The sequence below is a fragment of the Ostrea edulis genome, chromosome 1 (genome assembly GCF_947568905.1).
Source record: "Ostrea edulis chromosome 1, xbOstEdul1.1, whole genome shotgun sequence".
NCBI classification, from domain to species: Eukaryota; Metazoa; Mollusca; class Bivalvia; order Ostreida; family Ostreidae; genus Ostrea; species Ostrea edulis.
Genome location: NC_079164.1, coordinates 107,049,215 through 107,073,257, shown reverse-complemented (window position 1 = coordinate 107,073,257; position 24,043 = coordinate 107,049,215). Strand labels below are relative to the sequence as shown.

General features: G+C 35.7%; 2 protein-coding genes across 3 annotated transcripts in view; both read right to left on the bottom strand.

Moving 5' to 3' along the window:
• Positions 1-5,446: 5,446 nt before the first annotated feature.
• Positions 5,447-18,827, bottom strand: LOC125667337 (glutathione S-transferase theta-1-like). Its single transcript, XM_048900838.2, has 4 exons — positions 18,140-18,827; positions 7,445-7,575; positions 7,171-7,290; positions 5,447-6,314 (listed from the first exon to the last, which is right to left on the bottom strand). The coding sequence occupies exons 1-4, from the start codon at positions 18,263-18,265 to the stop codon at positions 5,954-5,956; spliced, it is 738 nt and encodes a 245-aa protein (XP_048756795.1). The 5' UTR covers positions 18,266-18,827; the 3' UTR covers positions 5,447-5,953.
• A 5,093-nt stretch (positions 18,828-23,920) lies between these two features.
• Positions 23,921-24,043, bottom strand: part of LOC125667348 (probable arginine--tRNA ligase, mitochondrial) — a 21,612-nt gene continuing 21,489 nt past the window's right edge. For both annotated transcript variants that reach the window (XM_048900844.2, XM_048900853.2), the window contains exon 19: positions 23,921-24,043. This exon is cut by the window's right edge and continues 400 nt beyond it. The gene's annotated coding sequence lies outside the window, so the exon portion shown is untranslated.

Below are 24,043 nucleotides of genomic sequence, written 5' to 3'. Positions count from 1 at the left end.
TAAGTCCGGAACTGATTATTATACGTCATGTATAGGCAGGGTCTGTGTGATATTAACGGCGTTAGTTTCTATTTAGTGTAGCAGGGTCTGTGTGATATTAACGGCGTTAGTTTCTATTTAGTGTAATATACATGTGTCATGAAGTGAAATCTGTATTATTAATGGGGAAATGCTGCTGAAAGTTTCTCCTTGTAATTTCTACGTTCCTATGATACTTTTAAACATGTAGGGCAAATTAGCTAAGTTGATAATTTAGTGAAGTTTCTACGCGAGTTCTGAAACTAGACCTGGTTTACTGCAATGCAATAATTATACGGTAAAACTACAAAACGACATTGGAATGACAGGTGTTAGTAGTGCACGTGACAATCAATAACAATTAAGAGTACTTGATTGAAAATAGTTTCAAGTTAGTAATTATCAAGACAGTTGTATTTGCACAGTTGTACTGTGTCTACAGTATATTACTTTAGATTACTTCATCCTTCTTCAGTGGTGGCAGCTTTGGCAGATAAAAGATCATTTTATAAACGAATACAATATTGGACTTGAAACTCGTTAATTTTGTTAAATGACATGTAAACCAACAAAGCTACGGCCAGGAACCCATTGTATGGTCTGATGAGCTAGCTCTGATGTGGGATGAAACAAATAGTAAACTTAATTTAAACCATTTTAAGGTTTGTTTGAATAATAAAGGAACAGATTTGCAGTTAACGGACAAGACGAGCGTAGAACCGTAAAAACAATCAACCATTTTCTGTACAAACGGCCGTGTTTCTGTTCCACTAATCCCCGTGGCCAAGTTGATATGTGATTTAGACCTTCAATATCACTCACATCGTTTTGACCTTTCAATTCACAAGGCATGACGACTTTATCGTGCCCAGAATCTGCTGTTAGAGAGACAAACTAAACACATTGATACAAGTAGATAGAATGTTCTATCGTTAAAATGATAATGTCCTACGGACCCAGGGCATGTCCCGAGACCCAGTTAAGATTATTCTAACTATGATACTAGATACTGGTCGTTGTTCACTGAATATTTAACTATTCCTTAAAATGTGCCTTATTTACTGCAAAATACCAAAGAATGGAAAGCTAATGCTTTCACACTGTCTGTACCTGGAAAACGGTTTGTTTTTCCCCCCACTAAATGTCTCATTCATGGAAAGTAAATCCATAATGCCAGGGAATCCTTGACACTCCCTCCTCCAGAAGAAAAGAAACATAAAATTTACATTGGTTTATTGTATTTCAATTGCATCGAAAAAACTTTTTTAAAAAATGAAAATACGACGTCAAATATCGTTACCGTTACATCTAGGCCCTGTGTTTCGTATAACTAAGCTAATGTTAAATCTGTTTATACATCTAGGCCTTGTGTTTCGTATAACTAAGCTAATGTTAAATCTGTTTATACATCTAGGCCCTGTGTTTCGTATAACTAAGCTAATGTTAAATCTGTTTATACATCTAGGCCCTGTGTTTCGTATAACTAAGCTAATGTTAAATCTGTTTATACATCTAGGCCTTGTGTTTCGTATAACTAAGCTAATGTTAAATCTGTTTATACATCTAGGCCCTGTGTTTCGTATAACTAAGCTAATGTTAAATCTGTTTATACATCTAGGCCCTGTGTTTCGTATAACTAAGCTAATGTTAAATCTGTTTATACATCTAGGCCCTGTGTTTCGTATAACTAAGCTAATGTTAAATCTGTTTATACATCTAGGCCCTGTGTTTCGTATAACTAAGCTAATGTTAAATCTGTTTATACATCTAGGCCTTGTGTTTCGTATAACTAAGCTAATGTTAAATCTGTTTATACATCTAGGCCTTGTGTTTCGTATAACTAAGCTAATGTTAAATCTGTTTATACATCTAGGCCTTGTGTTTCGTATAACTAAGCTAATGTTAAATCTGTTTATACATCTAGGCCTTGTGTTTCGTATAACTAAGCTAATGTTAAATCTGTTTATACATCTAGGCCCTGTGTTTCGTATAACTAAGCTAATGTTAAATCTGTTTATACATCTAGGCCCTGTGTTTCGTATAACTAAGCTAATGTTAAATCTGTTTATACATCTAGGCCTTGTGTTTCGTATAACTAAGCTAATGTTAAATCTGTTTATACATCTAGGCCCTGTGTTTCGTATAACTAAGCTAATGTTAAATCTGTTTATAAGCCCTACTTTAGATAAATATTATTTTATCCTTTAATATCATACAACACCCTATTTCAGAAATCATTAAGTTTGCTGGTGTTACTTCCCGATTACTTTAAAGTATTCACAGCAGTGTTTTCCTACAGTAATTATGATTTCTGAATAATCCATCTCTTCCATGAAATAAAGGTCGTCCATAGGTTATCAAATCGCTAGACAATGTTATAACACGCAAATCTCCCGAGAACAGAAACGGTTAATGTCCTATTTACTCAGCAGTACTTCCTAAATGAATCAATTTCTGTTTCTCTCCTGAGATAGTACCAAACTGTTCTTTATAGTCAAGGTCATATTTGAACAATGAAGAAAAACACGTCAGCACAAGTTACCAAAAATAATCCAAATATAATATTAGAATCATTTCAGGATTACCGTCACCGGGATTGTCCAGACATTTTGACGGTTGGCCAAATACGCCACATCAAAATACGTCATTTAATTAATTCGGTCAATCGTGAATTGTTTTCTTGTGTGTTTATAAATTAAGAATTGGTAATTCTCACCATTTGACTTAATTATCGATAGAAACGGTTTTGTAACTATTTCAGGAGAATGCTTTGTTCCGTAACCGTACCGGAATATGAAATTAACACATGTGATTTCTTTCGTTTGACGAACGAATTAGACAGAAATAAATTTCTACTTGGTAATTATAATGAATGGATTATTCCGGATATTTCAAGTTTTCAATTCGAATACCTGTATAGGTAGGTTCAGTCATGCAGATCAATAGAACCGGTTTTAATCGAGTAACGATGTAAAATCAGTCTAGGACGATACGAAGAGCAGACAACACGTTTAAATTTCATACTAATAATATATACTAATTTGTATTTACATTTATGTAATTATAGTACGTTGTATTGTTACATTAAAGCTGCTGCGTGTCGTTGCTAGTCCATTTAGTGTTTTGTTGTTTTTATTACTGATCCGATATCAGAAATGAATGGGTTTTAAAGGAGAAACAAAAATTCAGCTTGCTTAGCCTGCTAGATCGGTTTTTACCGGTTATATAGCACAAAGGCTCTCCGCTTTGTCAATCCATCCGAGTAAGCGTAGTTTGAATTTTCTTTGCTTAAAATTTCCCGAACACTTGGCATTGGTATTACCTTCGGATAAGACATGATCTTTTCAGTATTTTTCAGTTTATATGACAGGGTAGCACTACCCACACCCTCATTTTTTATCAAATGCTAAGCAAGGGCCGTTTAATTCGTTGCAATCAGCAAAACTTTTTGAGATATCTCAATTGAAAAAAAAAATTCCCACAAATGCCAATAAAATTGGTATAAATGTCACTTAAACTTCGTTTAAAGACCTGGAGTACCCCTCAGTGTAGTTTTATGGATTAAAACTTATATATTGACCGTAATAAAATTCACATAAATAGTTATGAACAGCGCTCAATACTTCAGTTTCGGTACATTATGGTACCAATTGTATTTGAGGACACTTGTCCAAAAAGGTAATGATGCAATATATCATCTTTTACGCATGTCTTTTCGCTTTTGTACATGTAGATATGAGGTAGCTGTTGGAGTTTCGTCAGAGGATCTTTTTATACATTCTACTTTTTTCCCTAAGAAGTGAAAATCACTACTAGTAGTATCAAACATATTAATGATCTAGGACCTTATAGATATATGTATACCAGAAAGTGCAATTATGAAATGAAATGTAACCCAGTAATAAAAGATATGAATAAACAATTCATACTGATTACTGGAGAGAGAAGTCTCGTTTCCTCTCAATGAACAGGCAGTAAATCATAGTGTCTCTCGGCAATTCTAATGGACAATATACTTGCACTTCTCTCCCTAGTATTCAAAGTCTTGAGTATAACGAAAAAGACTCATTCACAACTTCCCTGACCACAAACAAGTGGCTTTAAAAACTATTTTTGGTCAGAAGGGCCAATTAAATGGTATGCAAGCTTTGACACATTTAATTGGCATCACAAAACCTGTTTATGTGAGGAGAGAGAAACGTCAGTGATGTTTTTTAATAAGACCGTGTAAATATAGTTATATTGAAATGGATCCTGTGTCGCATATTACCCGAAAATGGCCATTTTAAAAGAATTATCTCCATTTTGTCCTAATGAGAAATTTGGAATGTCCCTATATCCAAAACTCTTCCTAACAGAATACTCTAACAGTCTACCAAATGTCATGCTTGTATCACTAATAGCACAATCTTCCCACATATCTGCTGGACTATCTGTTGCATTTTTCTATGTGTTCGTTGGTTCGACTTTAAAGTAACAAATACTTTTCTTCCTCGATTTGAAGAGTTCTTTTATGATTTCCAAAAATAGGTTTTTATCATTACTGAGGAACGTCCCGAATGTTTTGCAGTGAACTCTTGCTGACTGTTTCTATTCACGGTGGTTCCCCCCGTCTCTAATCATACTTTCTATTTACTTAAATGATACATATTGTTTGCGAAATGGCTTAACATAGAGAAGTACCAACATACTACTATAAATGTTCTTTAAATTAAAGTCAATTTTTTATGTATGAAGTTGCCAGTCAATTCAGATGAGGCTATGAATGCGTGTATGTTGAAATGGACGGTAACCAATACACAGTAGCTATGTTACGAAACACTGCCAGGTAACACTATATTTAGTAATTAGGATATTTCAATTGAGGTTTGTTGCGCTCTAAATTTAAATAACTGATCTCGAGGAATTTGGTTACACGTGATTCACGTGCCTGTGAAATAGTTATAAGAAGATTCCAGTTCATTTCAAAATGTACATTTACTAATTCAGTTAAATGTCCTCATTATAGACAATCCTGGGAAAGAATGTATGATTATTTTTGTAACAATAACAACAAAAGAACACGAAAAAAAAAAAATGAAAATTAGTTGGTTGCAATTTAGGTCAGTATATCTCTGTACGTTTATGCAAATTCTGCTCAATAACACAAATATAACATTTCCAAGAGCCACACATCCCAAATGAAACCATTGCGTCCTATCTAGATTTCAAATCTACTTTGAAAAATGTTCTCGGGATTTAATTGTTTCTGGTTATTTTCTTTTTCTTTGTTAATTCATTTATTAATTGTGGTACACCATCATCTTGTGTTTTTATATTCACTGCCATTTACTGGTACCAACAAGATAGAGTATATACAAATACGAAAAATTGTTTAAATTTAAATGAAACCTGTTTACATTACAGAACACAAATAAAAATAACGAAATATTTCAAAATGTTTAATACATTGGAATTCATGAATAATAAAAGGCATAAGTAGTGTATGGTAAATAAAAGGCAGACATAATGTATGGTAAATAAAAGGCAGACATAATGTATGGTAAATAAAATAAAAGGCATCAAATCTCTTAAGTGTAGGATATTGTAAAATACTAACAATAAATTAAAGTAAGTGGTGATATTGAATGTACAGCGTGAATATGGGTCTTAGAGAGCTACGGTCATTATTCTGGGTTCAGCTGTGAAAATGCACAAACTTTGGGGACAAACTGAGAAGAAATGCTCATTGTCTATTGACATGTATAATATGACGGTTCTGTGTTCCAGACAAGGTTGTTCCCCTAGTCTCTAAGCTATCAGTCTCGGTAATCGAATACATGTATATTGCATGGCCTTTGAACAATAAATATGTACATGTATTGCAACATCCCACTTGGAAGTCTCATCAAAGATAAGACTGCAAATCAAATAAAGATATACTTAGTCCTCTTTCTTAGCGTTGTACCAAATTGGCCCGCTCAAGTTCACGCACAAAATCATTATGCGTGGTATGAACCTCGTCCCAGAACATCTGCTGTTTGACTTTTTTCATCCACCCCTCCACTTTGGGCCACATTTTAAAACTGAAGCCCGTCCATTCCAGAAGCACGAGTACTGAAGCTACACAACTGTCCGCCACGGTCATTTTCCGTCCCGTGAGGTATTTAGACTTCTGCAAGTAATTGTTCTCTAGGATTTCCAAATGCGTTGTGACCAGACGAAGACCCTTTTCTAAGACCACTTCGTTTGCGCTTTCTGGAGAGAAGGAGTAGCTCTCTAAGAACTGGGGGAACACATACATATATCCTACTGATCTGGAAAGAGAGAAATGTCAGCGGATAATAAAAAATAATGAGTTTTAGAATTTATTAAAGTTTTTTCGGTCTGTATTTTTAAAAATAATAAAATGCTTTCTTTGTTGTTTCATCGGGTGATGAAGGTAGTTAGCATGGCAGAAAAAATTCATAACCCGCTTACGGGTTATGTATTTTTTCTGCATTGATTTCTACCTACATTACCCGATGAAACGACTAAGAAAGCATTTTATTGTATATATTTATATTTTTATGTATTATTTAAAGATATAAACTAGAATTAAGATCTAGGTATCATATGGTTGACCCATTCGTTACGTTAAACTACAGGGGCTAAGCCCGTTTGGGCCCGAACTCTGTGATGTCATAAATATGGCTTAGCCCCTGTGCGTTAAATGGAACAGCCAATGCACCCTTTGATGAAGCTCCGTATTTGGTAATGATTAAACAGACAGGTGGTACTAAAAATCTGGATCAACTAGTTTGCAATAAACATGCATTCATTGTCCCAGATGAAAGCAATGTCAATTTCAAAAGAAATATAAGAGAAAAGATTCAGTGAATGTAAATAGTATTGCTTAAATGTATATCCATCATTATTTTCCCACTGCATCCATACTTATTCTTGCATTCTGATCTAAAACTGAATTATCTATTAGTTATGGTCAAACTCAGTTCAATACTAGTAACCAAGAAATTAAAACCTTTCCTACATATTTGCTGGGGGTATTTTCGTTTAACAAAAATTACACAGATTTTTTTCCGTATAGATCTACTATTAAACTTGTACATTATTAAAAGCAATGAAGATGTAATATACACAAAAACATGCACGTTTAGGAAATGAAAGGTTTACCTTAAAAGTTCACCAAAGGACCAGGAAATCACAGACTCGTTTAACATCTGGTTCTGCACTGACAGTCCAAACCCCGCCGAGTTTGTGTATTTCAAGCCCAGGTACCGCAAAATTGCTTGTCTAAAATTAAAATACATCACAAATGAAGAGCTATATTCTCTCTGGACGCGGTAAGGAAGCATTTGAAAGTTGACTATAGCTGTGCGAATTTTACTTCAGGCATTTCAAAGCATCTTTTACATGTTTCAACAAGAAGAAAAAAATAAATACTAACGCTTCAAAGACCACAACGTCACCATCCACTAGAAGCGGGACTTCTTGATGAGGCTGGTTTCTAAACACGGCAGGAAGATGTTTGGGTCCCTTAGAGAAATCGACGTCAATCAGGAGGTGAGGTATTTCATGCTGTTAAATTAAGTCAAATATATTTCTTTCATGATTTTGCATATAAATGAGGGCTTATTTACTAAATGAATCAATCATTATTCCAATTTTAACAATGGATCTCCGATTTTAATGCAAATTTCAACAATTTTGATATAAAGCACCATTTGAAAAGATTCAAAATTCCATCTTGAAGAATATGCTAGGCCACGGTGAACACAATAAAGCATCTAATTGAAATAGACACATCTCCTTTTACGTGTTAAAATAAAAATAAAACCTTGTTTTAAAAACAAAATGCATTCTTGGAAGATGATGACTTCCATGGCAAACTATTTTATCTCCTGAAATTGAAGAGTTCCTATAGGTTGTTTTACCAAATTACTGATTCATAGTATTTCCACATACCTACTCCTATATCGTTAATTAAAAAAACAAACTAGGAATTCTTCAATTTTGGGAGATAAAATATTGCGCCATAGAAGTCATCATTTGAACCACAGGGACTAAGCCCGTTTGGACCCGAATTCTGTGATACCTTAAATATAGAAAGAGGTCTAACCCTGGCCCAGATAAAAAACTACTCACTTGCTTCAAATGCCAAAAAATAATAACCGGAAACTAGGCGTGATATGCGCAATTTGCCAGTCTCCTTGCATAGGTTAATGTTTTAGCTACTTGCATGCCAAATTTCAAGCCACAGGTTCTTAAAATAACAGAGATACACGTCAACGTCTATATAAATTTATGGTATCACAGAGATCGGGCCCATACGGGCTTAGTCCCAGTGATTTGAACAGAAAATTTAGTAATGGTTTATTTTATGAAAAATACGCACTTAGACGGTAAGTAATGCAGCATTACTAGTGATGCATAGTTGGTTTGATAGTCAACTAACTTATTTGAAGCGACAGTAGTGTCGCCATCTTGCACATTAATTGCTAGAACCGCTGATAAAATGAAGGACTGCTCCGAGATTCGGTGAAGGCGTCAAATATTCAACCGAGTCGAATCTCAGCCAAGATTACGGCTCAGAGTGGCATCCATGCACCATGCATAGGTCAGAATGTAAGACACTTCACTTCAGGGTCAGTGTTGCACCAGTGAAAAACCCTCGGATTTCAATGGTTTTCATTATCAAACATCAAGGTTCTAGAAGTGTGTATTATTTGTGTCCAATGTAAATATATATATATATATGCCATCAAGTTTAAGAGACTGAAAACGGTCAGAGGAAAACAATTTGAAAAGCGCAAAATGTACTCCAATTATCTCTTCAGAGCAAAACAAACAACGGCATGTACTCTTAGTAAGAGCGGACCTCAGAAGAGCTTGAAAGCGTGCAGTTTGTCAAGAATTTTCGATATGATGAAATTTTTTCGAACGATGTCCTCCAAGATTAAAGAGGCCTTAATCACAATGACACTTGAAAATCACGGAAGTTCAAAAGTCATTTGACAAGTGACCTCTTATAAAATCTTTGATTTATTACTACTTTAGTTACCAATGGGTCATAAATATCAGATGAAAAGGTACTTCTGAAACGGAACAAAATTCTTTGACAGGCTTTTGTGAACTTGTACTCAAACAGTGCTCTTGGAAAATAAATATTTACATGTGTAGTGAAGCTGAGCTATGTTCGATGTCATTCGTCAGAAATTCTTAATCTCACTGTTTTTATGGACTAGTTGTCCTTTTCTGAAGTCTGTTCATTGTTTTATCATATATACTTAGACGAAGTCACGAAGGGTAGTCAAAAACTATAAGCTGTATACATACATGTACTATACTCAGATCAGGTAACCAGTTACCATGTGTAGGGATGGACGGGGATTAACAATAAGCTGTATACATACATGTACTATACTCAGATCAGGGTAACCAGTTACCATGTGTAGGGATGGACGGGGATTAACCCCTCTGTCTCCTCTGTGCTCACGAACTATTTCATGACGCGTAGGAAACATTTCAATACAGTATACCTACCACCTTCCTCTCATTACACTGTGATTCGTGTCGCTTATGCACATGGTTAGCACCAAAATTAAAAAAAAAATCATTAAACATCACATCCAAATTACTGAGGATTGGGGGGGGGGGGTGCGTGGGCGTGTGTTTTAGACGGGTCTTTGCGCCCCCCCCCCCCCTTTTTTTTGTCTATTAATTCAAAGTTTGGTTTCGAAATTGTGTCCAATTTGGGATTGCGTGACATTTGGATCAGATAAGTTTCACTATATGTCTCTAACTACCTCCATTGCTCCAACACTAGTTTTGATGTTTGCAAAGTAATTCTTTTTATGTCGGAATATCTAGGATACAGAAAAATTTTGGTAATAGATGGTTTTTATTTGATCAAAAGAAGTAAAACTTTTAGAATCGTCGACGCAGTTAATCGATGTTGAATGCTTTAATAGTCGTAAAATTTTGAGGAAGTTAAATGGAAAATTTGACTTTGGATTTAACTTTTTTCACCTAAGTGCTATTTCTTACTCGAGCTTTAAAGGGATTATTCTTGTCAGAGTACCAAATTCAAAGTGAACCCCACGGAGAGTTTTGCAATATAAACAAAAAATTAGCCAAAATGCATAAGAATGAATGAATATATAAGCCATCCATTCAAAGTGTTAAAAATTCGCCGGTGTAAAAATGCTAATTTTTCATCTTTAGGATTTTCCTTTGAAAGATAGGTTATAATTCCGCGGCCCCGAGAGTGTCTTCCTTTGCGAGAATCTTTGATGACGGGCCAGATTTTTTTAAACACAAAAATTGCATTAAAGAAATATTGAAAAACTTGATTAATTAATTCACAAAACATTCCCATGTTGTTTATTCCAGTATTTGAAATTATTTGTTACAGGCAATGCACAGCAAAATGTTTTTGAGTACATGATGATAAAACATGCATATCTTTTACAAATTGCTTATGTAATCAATAAAGTATATATGAATGATTGTAATTTAAGATACGCATGTGAGGTCAGCCTGTCCCCCACTATAATGCGCATTTGGTAAGTGTACGCGTGTGTACACTTAAGTTCATTGTACTTCAACGCCAGTATTTAACGGCATGTCTCAGGTTGACAGCTGTGCTCTGCAGTTTTATTTAGATTAGAAAAGTGTCCAAACTTAACTTGTATGCACAAATAAATAAAGTTCGATAAATATTTATATGACTAAATCCGCAGAAAAGAAATCAAATTACATGGATAATCATAGAATTGATGACAAGAAAATATGTAGGCCTACAACTAATATTGTTTAGATTCTCTCTCAGCCCTTCAGTCTAATCAAAATTGTTATCTTATATCATCAATATACGATGTCCATGTTTCAGTATATTAATTATGAATCGTATGAAACATATATTATTTAAGATATTGTAGCTATCAAATTCAATAGTTTAAATGTTTGACCTTTGTACGGAGAGGGTATAAATCACATTGACTGTTGTTCGAATAAAACGTTTAATTTTTTTTAAAAATTCAATCAACGTAAGATCCTTTGATCCGCTCACGTAATAGGTTCTACAAAGTATTTAAGCGCGGATCCAACGCCTTATTTTGATCACATTATCAATCCCACTTCTAAGTTCTCGAGAGCCAATAATACCAAAGACTCCATGTTAATGGATCTCAAGCTTCCCTGTTTACAAGGAATGTCTTTGGACTGCCTTTTAGCTTATATTATCTGCATGAAAACTACCGGTACCATCCTTTGGCACCACTTCCGGTTTTACAGAGAAAGAGGATTTATCCCCCAGAAATTTTACTATAGAGTAGGATTTTCCTAAGGGGTAACATATAATTTTATATTAGTGGTAGCGAACAAGATACCATATCTTTTGTAGGATGTGGTGACATTTTATGATTCGGACATTGGTCAAAGGAAATCTAGAGGGTGTTATCGGAGTAGCAATCCCATACGATTATTCTGGATAACAAGAGACGCAATAATCGGTAGTTGAGAATAAAGAAAAATACATTAGTAAACGTTAAATTAGGATGAGCTTAAAGACGCACATTGCAAAGATTATTCTATAAATAAGAATTAGAGAATATGCGAGAGCATGCTCTGCGTATGATGATTGTTTTTTATTCAAACAATATTCTATTCAAAAATAAATAGAGGATTATGAAGCAGGCACAGCCTATTTTCGCCCTCTCCCTACATCAACGTCAGAGTGGAAGTGGAACACAAATAATTATATATGTAAACATACATACACACACACATACATATATATGCATACATATATATACACACATACAACTCATATACATATAAACATAGAGAGGGTAAGATGATGATTTTTAAAATCGAGACAGGCTACTGACAGTTGTTTCAACAGCCTCCTTTAAAGTCAGCATTCGTAAAATATATGGTCGTTATAATGATCAAAGCAAATCGATCCCGTTATTAGGTCGAATTCTGTCTGACGTGTTTCACACTAATTGTTAGGATGTTCTCACATACTGATTTTGACTATGGATTACTCCGTTTACCTAATAAAGATATAGAGCTCATTGTGGATGTGACAGATCAACAGAGGATGCTCATTCCTCTAGTACCTGATCCTATGAGGGTATGAACTAGTACCTGATCCTATGAGGGTATGAACTAGTACCTGATCCTATGAGGGTATCAACTAGTACCTGATCCTATGAGGGTATGAACTAGTACCTGGTCCTATGAGGGTATGAACTAGTACCTGATCCTATCAGGGTATGAACTAGTACCTGATCCTATCAGGGTATGAACTAGTACCTGATCCTATGAGGGTATGAACTAGTACCTGATCCTATGAGGGTATGAACTAGTACCTGATCCTATGAGGGTATGAACTAGTACCTGGTCCTATGAGGGTATGAACTAGTACCTGATCCTATCAGGGTATGCACTAGTACCTGATCCTATCAGGGTATAAACTAGTACCTGATCCTATGAGAGTATGAACTAGTACCTGATCCTATGAGGGTATGAACTAGTACCTGATCCTATGAGGGTATGAACTAGTACCTGGTCCTATGAGGGTATGAACTAGTACCTGATCCTATCAGGGTATGAACTAGTACCTGATCCTATCAGGGTATAAACTAGTACCTGATCCTATCAGGGTATGAACTAGTACCTGATCCTATCAGGGTATGAACTAGTACCTGATCCTATCAGGGTATGAACTAGTACCTGGTCCTATCAGGGTATGAACTAGTACCTGGTCCTATCAGGGTATGAACTAGTACCTGATCCTATGAGGGTATGAACTAGTACCTGGTCCTATCAGGGTATGAACTAGTACCTGGTCCTATCAGGGTATGAACTAGTACCTGATCCTATGAGGGTATGAACTAGTACCTGATCCTATCAGGGTATGAACTAGTACCTGATCCTATGAGGGTATGAACTAGTACCTGATCCTATGAGGGTATGAACTAGTACCTGATCCTATGAGGGTATGAACTAGTACCTGGTCCTATCAGGGTATGAACTAGTACCTGGTCCTATCAGGGTATGAACTAGTACCTGATCCTATGAGGGTATGAACTAGTACCTGATCCTATGAGGGTATGAACTAGTACCTGATCCTATCAGGGTATGAACTAGTACCTGATCCTATCAGGGTATGAACTAGTACCTGGTCCTATCAGGGTATGAACTAGTACCTGGTCCTATCAGGGTATGAACTAGTACCTGATCCTATGAGGGTATGAACTAGTACCTGGTCCTATCAGGGTATGAACTAGTACCTGGTCCTATCAGGGTATGAACTAGTACCTGATCCTATGAGGGTATGAACTAGTACCTGATCCTATCAGGGTATGAACTAGTACCTGATCCTATGAGGGTATGAACTAGTACCTGATCCTATGAGGGTATGAACTAGTACCTGATCCTATGAGGGTATGAACTAGTACCTGGTCCTATCAGGGTATGAACTAGTACCTGGTCCTATCAGGGTATGAACTAGTACCTGATCCTATGAGGGTATGAACTAGTACCTGATCCTATCAGGGTATGAACTAGTACCTGATCCTATCAGGGTATGAACTAGTACCTGATCCTATCAGGGTATGAACTATCCGCAAGCTTCACGGGGGCATGCTTTTCATTTAAAAGTACAAACGCACCAAGCCGTCGTAAAGTCGCAGTTCATACCCTCATATATTTTCAAAAATGAAATTTATTCCCTACAAATGAATCATTTTAAACTAAAGGTTAGCTCCAAGGAGGACAGAACTTTCCAATTATATAGGGGCATATAATTACCAAATATTCTTCAGTTTATATTTGCTATTTTTCATTAGAATAGGAGAATTAAAGTTGTCACATACACAATTGTTGGTAAATATTATCCATGCTCCCCTTCTCTTTAGTATATGTAGAACTGTGGCTCAATGATATGGGAAATTTCTTGAACAGAAAAGTTACAATTCTGCAGCTATACCTTCTCTAAAGAAGAATTAAAGAGGAATGCTACACCAGATAAATTTGATGTGGATGAAAATTGGAGGATATGTACAACAATGTTTTGAAATTAAAAACTCTCAAATTTACTCTATTTAGTCAACAATCCAGTTTTAAGGAGGTATGCTACACCAGAGAAATTTGATGTAGATGAAAAGTGGAGGACATGTACAACAGTATTTTGAAGTTAAAAATGTTCAAATTTACTTTATTTTGTCAAAAAATACAGTTTTAGTAGAAGGTAATCTGAAAAAAAATTAAAACCCCTGCTGCACTCGAACCTGCGACCTACAGTTCAGCAGTCGGTATTCTAACCTACTGAGCTACTCGGCTAGGTATTTAAATGGAAATGGAAAAGTCAAATATTGCTGATATCGATTTTTTCATCCATGTTTTTAAAGGAAGTCAGCCATTATGACGATGTAGAGTACTACCTTAATACAAAGTAATCTGGAGGGGGGGGGGGATTAAAACCCTTGGTGGACTTGAACCTGTTATCTACAGTTCAACAGTCAAGGTCATTTATTCTCTCAAACCACATTATATAGTACGACGTGTTATCCTATTGAGCTTCTCAACTAGTAAATTTTTTTGAAATGAATAGATAAATACTGGTGATATTTATATTTTCATTCATTTTAAAGGAAGTTGGCTATTATGACGATATATAGTGCATCCTTAAAAAACTGTTCCTTCTCCAAGCGCCCGGCACTAGAGGTGAAAGTCATGGGTCTTTCACATATGAGGTCCCATTCACGGTAGGTGTTGACACGATAAAGAACCTTCACTGCTATGACCTTGAGTGCCATACATACAAATTGGTAAAAATTGATGACATTTTACCTTCATCTAGTGACGTCTCTACATCATGCGTATACGAGGAAAAATTCTCGAATAAGACGTAAAACAACGTAAAAAAGAAAGAAAGAAGAATTAGAGGAGAGAATCAGAGTGTGTCTGTGTGTTGCTTTGGGAAGATTCTGAAAATCTGAGTACCTTTAAGACCAAAATGTTTCTTATTTGATACTTCAAGAGACTGTCGCATTTTAAACACTGTTTACTTCATTCAAATCATTTGGATCCTTATCTCATTAGGACGAAAACATGTCCTGTATTTTCCTAGATTTAAAAAGATATTGGTATATAAATAAGTTATTTTTACAAATCCACTGAATGGTTTACGACAAGACGAAATTATCAAAAACGGGTCAATTTTCTTCTCAAATTACAAAAGGGTTGACGACCTTGCAGAGAGAGAACTCTTTTTACGTTATATTCTGACTTTTAAAATCATTTTCAAACTTCTTCAAATTAATGCAATGGTTTCCTTTCTGAAGGAATACATGGATTTCCCAGTGGAATTTTCAATATTCTCGTTGAAAATATATTAGGATAGAAGTCTTCATTGCATTTCTATGATTTCTTAAATTCATCAAGAGATGTTCGTGGTACATACACCCTTTGAAAGTCTAATAATGTTTCTCTCAAAAGTCCACAGTGTTAATCTACTCTGAAGTCCTTTCGGATTACGTTTCCTTTATCAACTTCACAATGCATTTTTATTCACTGATTATCATAGCACCCAGACTTTATTATAAATGCATCCATTAATTGCACAAACGCCCATGCATAACGTGGTTGGCATTTTGCTTGAAGTTACCGAGCGCAAATGAACAATTGCCTTTTTATTTGCGTATAGAATTTTTGATCAATGTCAATGCATAAAGTGATTTCGGTGCTTTAAATACATTTACAGGCGGTTGCAATATTTCCCACCTCATGTATCGGTCACATTCAAAGAAATTCAATGAATGCATTAGAATTTTAATAATACTTTACAAAAATTTTACTTTAAAAATCATTATAAAATCATCATTTAAAAACTCTTTAACAATTTTCTACTATATCTATTATAGAGAAGCATCAAATTCTCCAAAACCCACGTGCATTTTAATGATCAGTAGGGAATAACCATTTGATAAACTCTCAATAATCTGATCAAAACATATTTAATGATTTAATTTTGCTCCACAAAAACTAATTTAAGTTTCGAACCAGCAAACTTTGAATTGTTTGTCAAGCCACTTTTAAACACAATTTGAACTAAAAACTGGTTAACTATTTGTTTCGTCCCAAACCAGAACTGTGGTGTTCATTGAGCGATACAAACCTTCTTCCGGGGCGATTATAGTTGGTTTAGGACTTTAGAATTGCGCATAGAAACACCATGGCAACGATAGCCCGCCAATTTGATGTGGAAATGACCAACGTTATTCAGAAAATTATCAACGCTAATAAGTTTTTTTTATTTGCCATCCTCACCATGGGGATTTTAAGATAATGTTTCGGGGGAGGTTTTTTAGAATGCTCGCGAGGGGTTGTCCAAGTTCCTAGAACTTGTAACTTATCCCTTTGTATATTAATACAATGAAATATATTCAAACCAGATAATGTAAAATTTCATATAGTAATAAAAACCTTTTATATACACACGGTGCTTATCATTAACTTCCAGTACCCGTGATTCTCAATGGAAAAAAGTTCCAAATCCTGCTTCCCTTGCAGTTGCATCAGTGTAACCTGTTTCTGCGAATTCGTCTTTTAACTAATTAACAACATTCTGTTTAATGAAGCAATGTTAATGATTTTGGATTATATATATATATATATATATATATATATATATATAAGATTACTCGGTTTTATCTATACTGTCGGAGTTGAGTATTATTAAATAATGTAGGAAAATTGTAACTGGAATAATGAATTAGCTTTCTGTGCTGTGGTATTCCCCGATGGTCCGATGTACCAGGACCATTAACGCTGCGACAACAAACTTGTGTTTGATTTTCTTTTTCTGTTTAAACCACATTCAAATTTATAGACACAGTTTTTAATACACGATACATATTATCCAAACCCATTTAAACAGCAGGTCAATATTGTCATTTTGTCATATAGGATCGATTGCCTGACGCTATTTCAGCCATAAGCTTTATCAAGTGGTTTTTTAAAAATTTTCTTTTTTTTTTTACCTATAAAAATGAATTAAAATCTGTTGTAGTCAGAACGAATGTTTGTAAATAATATCGGATTGATTCCCATGGTCAGTATGGACACAACAGACACAAACAAAAGGAAAGAAAGTCACAAAGTCGTGGACGGCTTCACGTTCGGACATGACGATTGTAATTAGATACCATGTTCCAAGTTTTCAACTACGAGTGATTTTTGCAATACGGTGGTAATAACACAGGACACCCTCGGAATGCTATAATTTCAACGACTGATGGGCATATTATCCATACTTAACATGTATTAACAAAGTATTTTAATTTTCATGATCAACTCAAAATCAAAATTATCATGTGGAATTTTCCAATTAGTTTTATTTCTAAAAGTAAGAACTTTGATTTATCATTGTTCGATAATCAGACCTGGAGATTATTTTTAAATACGTACTCCGTACTCACGCCTATAATACCCATCGCTCTACGCTACTCATTATTCTATGCTAGACCTAATAAATATATAACTTTTGAGTACGGGTATGGCTTCGGAGCACGAATATAGACTGGACTTTGGTGGCCTGGGTGTTATAATAACACCCAGGCCACCAAAGTCCAGTCTATATTCAAACTACTAGTATTCATACAATGATATACACGAGATACAATTGAACAAATACCACCCCCACCCCCCTCAATGAAGTAAATTTAAAGACTCTATGGGTCAGAGGTAATACATAAATTTAACTTTAAAACAAAATAATACAAGAACCAATGTGTATATCAAGTAATTTATGGAGGGGAGACCAATTCATATAATACATTTGACTGCGAGTTGCTACAATATCCAAGTGGTTTTTTTTTTATAATACTTCGTTTTCTAAACTATAGGGTATTGTGAAAGATGGATTCTGTAAGCGATGGCACTTTGGACAAGATTGTCCTTAAGATGGTCTTCAATGACTTTAATTACAGTAAATTTCCTACAGGTGCATTAATTAAACTCTCTCTCTCTCTCCCCATGTATATTCTTAATGAATTTAAAAACCTTCATTTTTTGTTGAATGCAAGTGATATTAAAATTAATATAATTACCATCAATGACTTAATATTACCTGGATGACGTAGAGCCAGACTGCTCGGCAAGCAGGCGAGATTCTCACCAAATACAGTTCCATCGGTCCTTTTTGAAAACCGTTCATTTTTTTAGTATTCACATGTTCTATGCCATTTGTCTCCATCGCGTATCAACAATATGCACACTAAACTGCCACAATGACAATCAAATCCAACTAATTAATTTCTATGTTTGCTCTGCAGTAGGGAACATGACAACTCAATATAACTTCCACAAGAAGTTTGGCAAACGAGAGGAAAAAGTTTCGTAGAAGATTTAAATGTCTACAGCAATAAATCAGCTTCGCAAATAACACAAACAAATATATAAACAGGAAAGAAAAAATATTTAAATCTCTCAATCCCCACTGGTTCCTGCGCGGTGTCAGGTATTCTACGTTCTGACGCGTATCACTTGTTGCCTTTTCACAATGGTAGAGTAAATTTTCTTAGAGTATTGCAAAATATATCAAATTTGTTCTTCATGCCTTTAAAGTACATTCATCTTTTGTGTTTGTTATTGTAATTTAATCTAAAAGCCTGTACGTAATTATTGATAACTTGTTTGTGTGAATTTTTAAGTACACGTGTATGTACGCATTAATATGGGATTGGACAGGGTAAAAAAAAAGGGGGGGGGGGAGACAGACAAATTGGTGTAGGGAAGTAAATTGTAAAGGTAGCTCATGCAGACTCCAGCCTTTCCTGCCTAAATCTTAAAATATTTAATCTAATCTATTATTGTAATCCGTTTTAATTTGACTTTTCCCCAACTGTTTTAGTCCTATGTATCTTACCCCCGGTTCTTCTGTTTGTATCTGTTTTTATATAATCCCTGTGTATCTTACCCCCGGTTCTTCTGTTTGTATCTGTTTTTATATAATCCCTGTGTATCTTACCCCCGGTTCTTCTGTTTGTATCTGTTTTTATATAATCCCTGTGTATCTATGCAAGTTTATATTTCCCAATTGTATTAGTGCTGTTTACCTTGCCGCATTCTTACCCTCGATATCTGTGGTATTTTTTGTTATATATTCATGACGTCAATATACATGTGCATGTATATATGTGTTTTATGCCATATAGTCGGTTAAAGAGCTTATTAGATCGGGTTATATTTGTCACTTTAAATAGTTCCGACTTTAAATATAAAAAAAAATTACTTATTACAGACAAAACACAGATAGGAGGCGCGAGAAGCGAATCTCACGGTCGCTCCTGAAATGTACGGAGGCACGGTCTGCATGTCCATTTATGACGGGGGTGGGGGTGGGGTGGGGGGAGAGAGGATTGGTCACCATTACCAAAATTTACTGGTTCCCTGTGATTTTAGTACCCCTATATTGAAATGTCAAATACATAACTGCATTTTAAATCCTTTTATTATCGATTTATCTTCGTAAGCAAGATCATTCATTCTTGAGGTGTAATGCGAGTGGGTGGTTCTCCAATGATCGGTTTACCCTAACTAAAACTTTAAATAAATTTAATCTGATGATGGTCAATTAAATATCTGCAGATAAGCATTCTTTACATTTCAAACGGAAAAGTAATATATACTATTATCTTTGTGTCAAATTTATATTCCCACACAAAATATGATCTTTCTATTCAATTTATTAAATTCATAGGACTAGGGAATAATTAAAAAAATATCAGCGAATAAACAAACTTGAAACGAACTTTTCATTCTTCCTTCTCTCGAAGGATTCTTCTATCTTCTTCTATCAAAGGATTTTTGTGAAATCAAGAAAACTTAGAGACCGCGCTACAGAAGCTATTAAGCTAAGGGGCACTAGGCCAAATCATATTGACAATACGGAAGAAAAATGACATCGCCAGTCTCTTTCAGGCGAGATAATCGTATCCCATGGTGAACACAAAATACCGAGAATGACGCATTATTGCGAGGTGCGTAATCTTTATCGCAGTAAAACATGTTCCATAATCAAGTATTTTAGCTTTTTAAGATTTGGTCCTATTAACATTGTTACATGTACTATTACAGACATTATACTGGTGTTTCTATACTTTCATAACATTTTGTGCATAATAGAGAGAAAATTGTCTTACACCAGTGATTTAATCGACAATATAGCGCTACCTCTTACATTTAAAGTTGTTCATATTGCCAACAACACAACACAAAGAAACTGCTTAATTCATTCTTTCACAGCAACTGGCTGTGGTTCACGTTTCTGTAATTCATTTTGCCTGTCACCAACGACTTCACTGAGAAAAGAGCCCGGTAAAATGATCTCACAGACGCTGGATTCAGGGTTAACGCTCACTTTGAGTTCAAATTTCCTCCTGGTTTGATTATTTTCATCACTGCGTGTGGAAGGTTTTGCTAACAGTGAATCCGCATCAAGCCGAGAGAGAATATAATCATGTATATCCATTTTATGTTCACCGCTGTATTCTGCAGTGTTACTGATGGCGCCTACTCTACACCGTCTGGGCCTTGCAGCGCCTGGTCTGTTTCTAGGGTTTGACGTGCTGCGCTTTCTCTCGTTTTCAACATCACTTTCGACGGTCGATGATACCTCGTCTTCTGATTTCTTCCTGATCCGCCGTTGACGCCTCCCCGTATACGATTCGTTACGTAATTTCATGTTTTCTTTTGCATCGTCGACGCTTTGCGTCCATGATGAACCCAGCGTCTTGAAACGCTTACGCCGATCTCTCGACCGGAGGGAGTCGGTGCTCGTTACAGCTCCTGGAATATCCAGCGTCGTTAGCGAATCGTTGTCTTTAAATTCGTTCGAGAAGAATCCACTTTTTAGGGAAAATTGATCATTATCTATGGAAGAACCCAAATCGGCAAAGAAGTTGTTTTGGCTTTCAGTCTTGGTCTGAGCCGTTGGAATCCACAAGTCGTCTATTGACAAAACATCCCCACGGTCGACCCGCTGCGAGTTGTCCGGGGTCTGAGGGGTTGTAGGGTAACCACTGTCCGAATTAGAGGATTTCAGGTACCGTGAACTAGAGCGATACAGTCCCCTGTCCATACGCAGAGAATCGTCATTTTTATTATCAATATCGTCTAAATTTTTCGGTCGTTGTTTGGAAGAAATAGATATGCCCATTCTCTCTTTTGCAGACTGTGGAATATTGTATTACTTGCATCATATGACCATTTAAGTAACAAGAGATTTGTTTCAAATTGAATCAGGTTGTGTTTGGATACAACTAGACAACACTGCAAGCATGGAGGAGATTTCCGAGTATTAAACATTAAAGTCAATATACTCGTTTACAAACCTGTCACAATTTATCAATCGTTGCACTTTTATTTATTGACTAAAACGATTTCAACATCAATAAGCTAATTATTCATTATCCTTTTGTATATACATGTATATTTATACTAATATTCCCGACTATGCATCATATTCAACAACGGTCGAGTTACAAAAACATAAACAAAGCTTATAGATTACGCTGCCGCAGACGTCACAGGATGTGCTAGTACAGGAAAGGGTTGCTAAGCACACGGATTGCCTCGTATTATTGGGTAGTCAGACAGATTGACCGACAAATACCCGAGTCACCTTGTTCATATAAGGTTTTACTGGAACACGATCAGTGACTCAAAAATAAGCCAAGACCTGATATTGAACCACTAGTACATGTTTTGACTAACTTTATAAACTACATAGCTGTCAGAAAGATCCAATAGCAATCTTTATAAACCTCTATCATACGCAATCTATAGCCATGGTTATCAGAATACAATGTAGTAAGCATTTCTTCAGCACACAGGCACCTGAAGTATGGATATTACTACCCCCCCCCCTTTTTTTTTAAAAAATATTTTTTTTCTGAAATGTGCAAATTCCCTGCCTATCTCATCCCTCTTTCGATTTATGTAATCGTTTCATGCTTTTTATAAGCTTTAGAGATTGGCCTTCTACCGGTATAATAAAATACACAAGTAAAATATGTGTCCTCTATATCCTAATGTACAGTTTTAACCCTTACTGTGACCTCAGGGTCACGGGGAAACTATCTACACTACATAAGGATGCTTGCATATTTTAAAAATTTGACAAGACAAATTGTACCCTTTTTGTTCTTGAGAAGATTTTCAAAGAATTACCCTAAATATCAAACGTAAACTGAACCTCTGTCAGAGCTCTAGAGTCATGATGTGAACAAACTTGTATTAACAGCACATTTAGACGCTTGCATATTATTTTGTCAAATTGTTTCCTTCGTGTTTAAAAGCATTTTCATTTCTATTCCTGTGTTTAACTGAACCCCTGTGGTGACCTCGTCCTGGCCTTGGGGCTTATGATTTGGATAAACTTGAATCTTCATTATATACACATGTAAGTAAGTTTTCATATATATCAGTTTTTTTGGTGCAGTAGTTCTTGAGAACTTTTTTTTAATAAAGCACTCTACAATAATTTCATTATTATTCAATTATTGTCCCATCAAAGGGGGCATGTCCCTTTATTAGAACACTATTGAATCCCTTTACCATGGATGTTGTGAGGCAAGTTTGAATAAAACAGTTCCCGTGGTTCTGGAGAAGAAGTTGAAATGTGAACAGTTTTCAACTGCTATGGTGACAGATGATGGAAGACTGCTCACTTGAGCCTTTGGTTCAGGTGAACAAAACTGCACATATACACGACATTTTGATTGTTATCATTTGTATACTACATGTATACTCAAGTTCAAATCTTTACAGTTCTATAATGGCTGTTTAAAAATAATATTTTGATGTGACCTATTATAGATAAGTTTGCAGATATTAAGTGACTACATTTTTAACATTGATATCTTTGGAGTTTGAACATAGAAATTGAAGATTTTTATTAAAGGTTTAAAATTAGATAAAAAGGCTTGGACTAAATGCCCTAAAGACTAGTGTATATATGATGAAAACCAATAGACACAAATATTTTTTGTGAAAACTTGTTAAGAGTTCAGAAATTTATAACACTGATTGACTTGTGAGCAAAAGTACTCAAACTCATATATTAAAAAAATATTGTTAAATCTATATAGCAAAAGAGTGATTAATACAACTGAATGAACCAATTCTCCATAACAAAATTATGGCTGTAAAAGAAGGGAGAAATTCAATGAATCACACAAGGAATTCAACATCTGATCCTCATCCGGACCCTGAGACAGGTGCTCTACCTGATCCTCATCTGGACCCTGAGACAGGTGCTCTACCTGATCCTCATCCGGACCCTGAGACAGGTGCTCTACCTGATCCTCATCCGGACCCTGAGACAGGTGCTCTACCTGATCCTCATCCGGACCCTGAGACAGGTGCTCTACCTGATCCTCATCCGGACCCTGAGACAGGTGCTCTACCTGATCCTCATCCAGACCCTGAGACAGGTGCTCTACCTGATCCTCATCTGGACCCTGTGACAGGTGCTCTACCTGATCCTCATCCAGACCCCGAGACAGGTGCTCTACCTGATCCTCATCCGGACCCTGTGACAGGTGCTCTACCTGATCCTCATCCGGACCCTGAGACAGGTGCTCTAGCAACTGAGCTATTGGCTGTAGATCTGTAGCTCTCTGGGTAAATGTTGGGACAGACCAGAGAGAGAGAGGCCAATATTTCCCCAGAAAACTACAGATTTGCAGCTATAGAGCTGTCTGATCAGCAGTAAGCATCTCTCTCCTTCCACCTAAACACTATCTTGTGCAGCAGACCGGATCATAACTTGAATACTTTACCATCTGACTGCCACTGTTGTAATGAGTTTTACGAAACCATCTATAATCTTCACAAACAATAAAACATTATTATATGCAATGCTTTTTTGGTCATAGTTTCAAAGTGTACGACTGTAAACCTTAGCTATCACGAAACATCTTAAAATTAAGTTAGAATCTGTATACTGCACTATAATTGTAAAACAAAT